The sequence below is a fragment of the Carassius auratus genome, unplaced genomic scaffold (genome assembly GCF_003368295.1).
Source record: "Carassius auratus strain Wakin unplaced genomic scaffold, ASM336829v1 scaf_tig00013577, whole genome shotgun sequence".
Lineage (NCBI taxonomy): Eukaryota > Metazoa > Chordata > Actinopteri > Cypriniformes > Cyprinidae > Carassius > Carassius auratus.
The window spans coordinates 1-8,537 of NW_020524415.1; the positions used below are offsets into that span (position 1 = coordinate 1).

An 8,537-nucleotide genomic window follows, 5' to 3' on the forward strand; every position below is an offset into this window, starting at 1 on the left:
CATTAGAAGATATTTTCAAGAATTTATTGGTCACTTTGTCCATTCAATTATAGTGAATAGGGAGTTTCAAGCTTCAGAAAGGTTCAAAAGATCTGCAAAACTGGCATGCGACTCTCCATGACACTTTATTTACAGTATTTTGATTTATATGATGGCTATTTGTGAGGATAGTTCACCAAAAATGAAAGTTATGTACTGTTATTATTTAACTCACCCTCATGAAGTTAAACCCGTATGACTTTCTTCATTGGAACATAAATACAGATGTTCTGAAGAATCTCGGTAGCTTGAGTAGCAATTGACTTCCGTTGCATAAACAAAAGCGCGAGGCTGAATGACATCAGAATGAGTAAACGAAGACAGAAGTTTCGTTTTTGAGTGAACTATCCATCAAAGTTCTATACGCTGTATTTTTGGAACATTCAAACATTTCATTCCGTGACATCAAAATGTATTCGTTCTGTTTGAACAGTGAAAGCGGTGTATGATGTCACGCTGAACTTCAAAGACAAGCAGAACCCGACCCTGCTGGGCATCGTTAACGGCAAGAAATACAAAGCAGACATGAGCATCAGGTGAGCCACGGAGCTGAAGTCTTCCTGATTCTCATTAGCTGCTTTAATTCTAAAATCTGACGTGAGATTTGAATTTAAGGATATATTATGATAAACGAGTGTGAGTGTCCAAGTTCTCAGTCACAAGCTTTTGAGGGTTGTGTCTTATTGCTGACTTGAAATCTCCTTAAATATTTGGATTAAGGTTGTAACGAAGAGGATCTGTTCCTCTTCTGCTGTGCTGCATGCGTGACAGCGCCCTCTACTGGAGTGTGTCATGCTTCTCTGACCTCACTGTTGTCTCTGCAGGCGCTTTCCTGTGGAGGAGATTCCTGATGATGAGAAGGAGTGTGCTATCTGGTTAACACAAGCTCTACCAAGAGAAAGTATGAAGCTCAGGCTCTATTTGAACTGTGTTTTTTGAGTTCAGATGTTATTGTTTTATTTTGCGTCTGATTCATTGCATTTAATGTGCGCTGCAATTCATCACGTCTCTGTCGTTCAAGGATGCGTTACAAGAACACTATGAGAAAGAAGGCCGTTACCCTGGTCCCACCATCAAACCAAACGTCGAGTTTGGACACTGCTGAACTTCCTGTTTTGGGCTACTCTCCTGCTCTCTCCACTTATTAACTTTGCCTGGGATGTCTTTGTCAGCGGTTCTCCCCTCCTCATCATTGGCTTTATGATCTTCCTCGTTGTCGGTCAGTCGTTGTTTTATTCATGTATTCTCTTGTAGTGGTTTTTTGTAGCTTATTCATAAGACTGAATTATAGATTACAAGGGTTGTTTTTCCGTATCATTAGTGTAGAGATCTGCGTGGTTGTGTACATTTTAAAATTACAAAATGGTCTTTTTTTTTTTTTTTTTTTTTTATGAGCTGAAACAAAACTAAACAAAAATAATGAAAATAAAGTTTTGGTAATTGAACTCTGTCTGCTGTTCAGAGTGTAATATTCTCAGGATAAAGTGCAAAAAAAATATGTTAAAAAAAATTTACATATTGCTTTAGCATCATTTTTGTTCATGGTTAAAGTGCATCCACTTATCTATGTTGTATGCATAAAACAGATCATGCCATTAAGAAGCGCTAAATGATGTTTTTGGGCAGTAGTTTAGCACTGAAAACTGCTAGCTGAAAACCATGATTTTTGTGTTGTTACCAAGATTATCTTGCACCACTAGTTTGAAGTAATACTTCAATAAATAACAATTAAAACTATCTAAATTGTCCCTTTCTAGTAAATTATAAATATTGTTTGCTTCTGTCTTAGCAATAATTGATTCATCAGTGTTTATTAGTGTTTTGATGATTGTAGGATTATAATATATATATATATATATATTATATATATATAATATATTATATATATATATATATAATATATATAATATATATATATATATATTATATATAATATATATATATATATATAATAATCCTACAATCATATATATTCTCTACCTTCTCTCCCTACAATTCATTGATTGGAGGATTTTGCCATGTTTGACTATGGCACAAACTAAAAGCTATTTACTATTTAAAGAAATACCTTTAACCAGTAAATAGCTTTACAATTTAATGTGTGGGAAACATGAAAGTAAACTGCATTTGTTAAGAGCAAGAGTTGAATTATACCCTATTCATTAGAGCATACGATTAAAACAAAAAATGTGCAGATTTGATACAATTTCCTGCACAATTGTTTAGATCTCATGAGTTATATATCATTATCCGGCCACTGATGTGACTTCGCTGTCACTGTTTCTTTCTCTGCAGCTTCTGTAGCAGTTCGCCGGCTCATCGGTGTAACAGAAGTGAAGAAGACAGGATCCAGCTACGGCAATATAGAGGCCAAGAAGGAGAACTAAACATTTTTAAAGTGTCAACACCGTGTGGCCACTTGTATCGCTCACCCTGCAGTCCAGCCTCAGGCTCAAAGCTGCCCTGTGTGCAGTTACCTTCTTTTTACAAAAAAAAAGAGAAAAAATGCGAATGAAATATTAAAATCTCAGCATTGGGAGGTGTATAGGGATATAATTCTAGATTTAACTTAATACGCTAGTATATAAACATTATGATAATTTTTATGAACCAACTAAATGGGAAATAGAGAGAAGAAACACTCATCAGCTATGGATCAATGACGAAACGCTCATCTTTCTCCGCCAGAGAAAGATGAGATGAACCAGAGAGACCAACCGCTGATACCAATCACCCTATCAGTGACTAGTCCCTCCTTGTTTAGCCCCACCCTTTAATTTGATAAGACCCACCTTTTTCCCCCAAACAAGCCCACTTTTTTTGTCAAAGTCCTCCATTAAATGTTTTGTAACACTTCCTTCACTGCATCTGCAATTTCAGTAGTTGTTTCTTTCACAGCGATCCTCTTTGATCTTCACCCAAACCACACAGAGTCACTGCGATCAGGATTTCACGTCACAGGTCAGCGGAGCGTGCAGCGTTTGAGGAAGACAAAACAGCCCAGCCAATCAGCAATGATGGTCACGACACAGCCCCTGCCCAACAAATGAACTGTTGTAGATCGTTGGTCTGTTGCAGCTGGAGTGAAAACTGTTCAATGTGACCAACTTGATGGTAATAGATATGGACTGAGCAAGAAAAAGCATGTCTACTGTAACTCCTGTACTCCCATTTTTGCAACCTTTTCACAATGGTGTCTTGACCCACTGCATCACCATTGTATTACTGGCTATGCTGAATAAGCCCTAAAATGTTTTCTACCAGTGTAGTTCACCTAGAGCATCTCTTTAGTTAGGTGAGCAGTTTTGTCAAAAATGTAAGGCAAAAAATGATTCAATTGCCTGATCTCCTGAACTAAATACAGGGGAAGAAGAGTGAGAGTAGCTGAATGACCCAAGAAGAAAACGATGAGTTTTATCAATAAAGAAAGAGTGTGAAACTTGTTGAGTGTGAAGTAATGACACTAATGGTTTGTAAATAAACTCTAGAAGTTTCTTCTTGACTCAAATCCATCTGAATTCCGCAACTTTGCACTTCGTTTAAATCAAGTCTGTCTTTATGTCACCCATTATTTTTCAATGTGCAACTTGGTACTTTTTCATGGCAAAACAGGAAACTAATAATGCAAGCCTTAACGGCAACAGATCAGTGCAGCTTTGAATGGTGTACGCTTGGAAAGTCCAGTGTGGTTGTGATTCTCTCATATTGTGCAGGTTTGCTGACCCCCGAAATCATGTGTAGATCACAGATAGAGTTCGTGTGAAAAAGCTTCAGAAGCAGCGACGTGGATTTGGAGATTTGGTGACATGAGTGTAGCGGGTGTGAGGTTTGTAATTTAGGTCAAAGACCAAAGTTCATTCAACTAAAATATTACTGCACAATTTACTTTTTACCCAAACCTGGTTTGAAGGAATATTGAGTTAATGTATTTTTATTTGAACAAGTTATTTCTAAGAGACTGAATTTATTATTTTCACAAAAAGCAGTGATTCCCACAGTATATTTCTTTTTTTTTCATGAGATGATACTGTGAAAAAACTAATCCATGTAATGTGTATGGGTGATCTGGGATCTGTGATTGTAGATAAGACCACTACAGACAGGGTAGGACTCCGAGCCAAGATCAGTTCTAGTACTCTGGTGCTGTTATGGTCTTATTATAAATGTTGCTACTGTATACTGTAGTATAGAAATGACAAGATTCAGTTCTTAGAGCACAGACTAAGTGGTGGGCTTTGGAACAGAGCTAAATATTATTGAGAGTGTTTCTGACTTGCTTTCAAATCCCTCCTCAAAAAAGCTGTATGTGAATGGAGGTCGAGTAGAACTAAAATGTAGTGTGTTAAAACCACAACTTTTTTTGTATCTTATTTCAGATCAATTAAAGCATTCAATGTCTGATTGAAACTGGAGTTGTTTCATTTCATTCAATGAATAACCCGGTTGTCTGTAGGGATGGGCATTTTATATATGAATATAATGAAAGCTGTATTAACTGATAACACCTAATGAATAGAACTGAGAAACTTTTTGGGTTGTAAGTATATAAACTATTAACCAACAGTCAAATGTTTTGTATTTATTTCTTCCAAAACTTGATATGTGGGCTTATGCTTAAATGCCTGAATTTTTCCAGAAAGACTACGTTTTGATGACTTGTGTGTGTGTGTGTGTCTGTGGGGGGTCCCGGTAAACTTTGTTATGGGACAAAATATCCCCACAAAGATGGAAATTTCCAAAATCCAAACACGTTACATTTTTTTAATCTAACGTATGAAGTTTTTGTAAAATCTAAAAATGCACACAGTTTCCTGTAAGGAGAGGGTAGGGGTGATTTGTGCAGGATAAAAACCATTACACCTATAGAATGTCCCCATATAACATGGAAACCCATCGTGAGTGTATACTGTAAAAACAAATCCGTAAAATATACGTTAAAAAAAACTGCATCTGTGGTTGCCAGAATTATATTTAGTTTAATACCGTAATTTAGCTGATATGATGTTAATATACCAACTTATTGAAGTACTGAAACTACGAGCAGCTTGTAAATAATAATATACATAGAAGGTGCACGGTGTCATTCACACAAACACTAATCACCATCATGGTGAGACTCATTAAACTGAAATAAGCAATAAACATTAATTTAACAACATTATATTATACAACCCTAATAACATAACAGATAAGAAAAAAAACCATCAAATTCAAACAAAATTTGAAATGCAATGCAGAGAATTCTGGGAACATCGGTTTACGGTTATTCCCTGTAAATTTTACAGGAAATTACCGTCAACCATTTAACAGGTTACTGTAGCGTTTTTACTGTTAAAATGACATGTGAATGTCATTTTTATAGTGTATTTGTGAGACCTTTTGACATTTTCCATCAAAGAAATGCTGCTGAGTACTTTCATTTCTGTTAAAATCTCAGATTCGAGTATTTGTGTTGCGAAATGTCAGCTCTGCCTGTTAAAAACAGTGTCAGCTGGGACCTCTTTTAGGGAATCATGCAACCAATGTGACATCGGTTGCATGAGGTCATCTGTTTTTGTTCTTTTTTCCCATTGTTCTGTTATTTTGTTTTTGCAGAATAGCAAAAATATTGCACAAAATAATAGTATCAAGAGCCATGAGATCATTAATACATTCACCAAATGTGCTGTTGGGAAGAGAAAAAAAACTACTGTTTAACAAGCCTGATTTGACTGGGACAAATTAAGGGTTTAAAATGCTAATTGTTTCTGGTTATTGAGTTCACACCTCAGTTGGTGTGAAACACTGTATACCTTCAGTTCATTTAACCGCTTTTCCTGAGCATCTCGATATAGGGCAGGACTATCAGGTAACATTTGCATGTGTAAGCCAGCGCTCATCCACTCTAAACACAAACAATGAGGAAGTCGCTGAAGCACTGAAACTGTATGCTACAGCAAAAACATTTAAAACCGGTCATTTGTCACGTTGTATCTCTTTATCTGTCAACAGTGACTCTGCTCAAGGCTGCCGATCGGGTGCCAGACATGGGGCTCTCCTCTTTAACACATCAGATCGATGCCTTAAATATTCTGAATGACCTACGAGCTCACGCGACAACCGGCAATCGAGATGGCGAGGGTCCGTGCACCGGTGATTTGGTGAAGCAGCCCCGCAGACTGAAGACCATCGCGGAGAGAGCGAGAGAGAGCTGCCTCGCGCGTCTGCTCGAGATACTCGCGCAACTCATCGCTTTAGAGGAAGATTTCATAAAAGATGTATCTTACGGAAGGAGTTTGCTCAAGCATAAGGTAAGATGCCTTTGATAAGAGCCTAGACTGTAATGTTTGTGTTGCATCGACTCACATTGTCACGCCATACCAAATAGTTGAATAAAAAAACATTTTAATTTAATACTAAACGCTGTTTAAACCATTGAACAACTCAGATGGGAGTGTGGAAATCAGATAATGTCAAAGGGAAAATGTTTTCTGTTTAAGCTTCAAAGTAGCCAGTCTTTTGTCTAGATTCCTGCTCTGCAGGTGTATGATGGGATGCTTTGTAAACAAGAGTTCTCACGCGTGCTGTCTGCTTACTAACCAGTTTAATTCAGCCATCTATAGCCATAGAGCCATGTACACACAAAATGACACTAATAAATGTGACCCTGAACCACAAAACCAATTGTAAGGGTTTAAATTGAGATTTACACATCATCTGAAAGTTGAATAATAAAAAATAATCAAAATATTGAGAAAATCCCCTTTAAAGTTGTCCAAATTAAGTTCTTAGCAATGCACACTATGCAAGTTTTTTTATATTTGTCGTAGGAAATTTACAAAATACCTTCATGGAACATGATCTTCACTTAATATTCTAATGATTTTTGGCATAAAGGAAAAATAAATCATTTATACCCATACAATCAATTGCTCATGCTGCAAATGGCTGGTGTTGTGGTCAAGGGTCACTTATTGTAATTTATAAATATTCAACATCTGACCAGTTCTGCATGTGGATGCCAAACTTATTTGCCCTGGTTAGCTTGTGATTCTATTTATAAGATCTCTTTTTGTAATTTTTCCCATTTGTGTCCTCTCTTTCAGGACAGTGTTGACTTGAAGAACATATGCTTGAGAATGGCTATTGCAGAAGGCGGTTCTCGCTCGAACAGAGACTTGAGGGAACTTCGGGACTGTCTTCGGCTCATTGTGGGTAACCTGCTGGCATATGTGCGAGAGTTAAACAACCTCTCATCCGCCGAGACCACTCACAGACTGAGGGAGCTTTTTAACTCCTTCCCAGAAATCTGAAGATCAGTATCACTTTGTGTATTCTAAGGAACTACCTCAGGAGCAGATATGAATCGAGACACTACCTTTTTTTTGAGCCATGAGCTATCTGTGAATAATCTGTAATTTTTGATAAGTATGATGATGCTTCATATTCTGATCGAAGGTGTTGTCTGTTTTGCCATGAAAGCTGCCTATAGAGTTTGCTTCAAATGTATTGTTCTGCCTGAGTCAGTACTAAAGCCCAAGGACAACATTCTCTCGACACATACCAGTATCATGCATCTGTGCTCAGCTGACTAACGGGTAAAACAAGTCTAACAGCTGATGGTGATGGATTCACTCTCAGCTCAGCTGGTTGGATGGCTGTCACACCTCAGGACAGGCCTTTGTCACCTGCTGAGATGAAAGAGTTAAGGAGTGTATTGGGCAGGGGAGGGTGTGTGAAAATATGCATTTGTTTATGTGTATTCCAACGTTATGACATTGCAGTGTAACTATGTTCCAAATGGAATCCTTTTCAGTGTTAGAACAAACACAGTTGACACTGAATAACTGATTATGAATTTAAGCTATGACTCTTTTATTGCTGGTTTGAGCATTCTGAAATTAATATACACTGTATATATTATATATTGGCTGTGTTTGCCAATGATACTGTAGCATTTGTAGAATCCTTTCTTGTCACTAGATGGTGCACCAAACCAGCTTTTTACTAATAGAAACATCTATCGCTTCACTCTCTGAAGATAATTCAAGTGTTTTTTGGGGTCTAATGTGAATGAACAGTGATGCTCTGGCCCAAAAAACTACTGGAGAATTATGTCAAAATTGTAAATGTATGTATGTGAACACATTAAAATAACAAAATATCAAGTAAAGTGGTGTTTATTTTAAAAACAGAAAAAGCTAAATGTTTCACAAAAAGAAAGCGGTTAGGTTTTAAATTATGAAACATAAGACTAAGTATTTGGAAGCTTTGTGGTCTAGAACAGTTAAAAAGCAGTCAAATTAAAAGAAAACATTTCTAAGCAATCTCGTATTACTTGTAATAGAAGAACTATTTTGTTACGTAATGTACATTTAGAAAGGTCAAGCTGGTAAACCTGTAAAAATCTAGGACGGTGACTTATTTTAATTATGTGATGTATTTTAAAGCATTTCAAATAATTATTAATAGATTATAACAGTCCTAAAATACATAAAATCAGGAAAAAAAAACGAATC

General features: G+C 36.7%; 1 protein-coding gene and 1 pseudogene across 2 annotated transcripts; both read left to right on the top strand.

Annotated features, from left to right (window-relative positions):
* The first annotated feature begins 472 nt into the window (after window positions 1–472).
* LOC113074065 (1-acyl-sn-glycerol-3-phosphate acyltransferase gamma-like) lies at window positions 473–3,242 on the top strand (annotated as a pseudogene).
* Window positions 3,243–3,840: 598 nt separating this feature from the next.
* On the top strand, window positions 3,841–8,186 carry LOC113074066 (leukemia-associated protein 7-like). 2 transcript variants are annotated; one of them, XM_026246775.1, is made up of 3 exons: window positions 3,841–3,865; window positions 6,031–6,329; window positions 7,125–8,186. In XM_026246775.1, exons 2-3 carry the CDS (start codon window positions 6,066–6,068, stop codon window positions 7,329–7,331), a joined length of 471 nt encoding a protein of 156 aa, XP_026102560.1. In that variant the 5' UTR covers window positions 3,841–3,865; window positions 6,031–6,065; the 3' UTR covers window positions 7,332–8,186. The 2 variants fall into 2 exon arrangements, with proteins under 2 accessions (XP_026102560.1, XP_026102559.1); XM_026246774.1 differs by lacking the exon at window positions 3,841–3,865 and having other exon boundaries at window positions 5,955–6,329.
* Window positions 8,187–8,537: the final 351 nt, after the last annotated feature.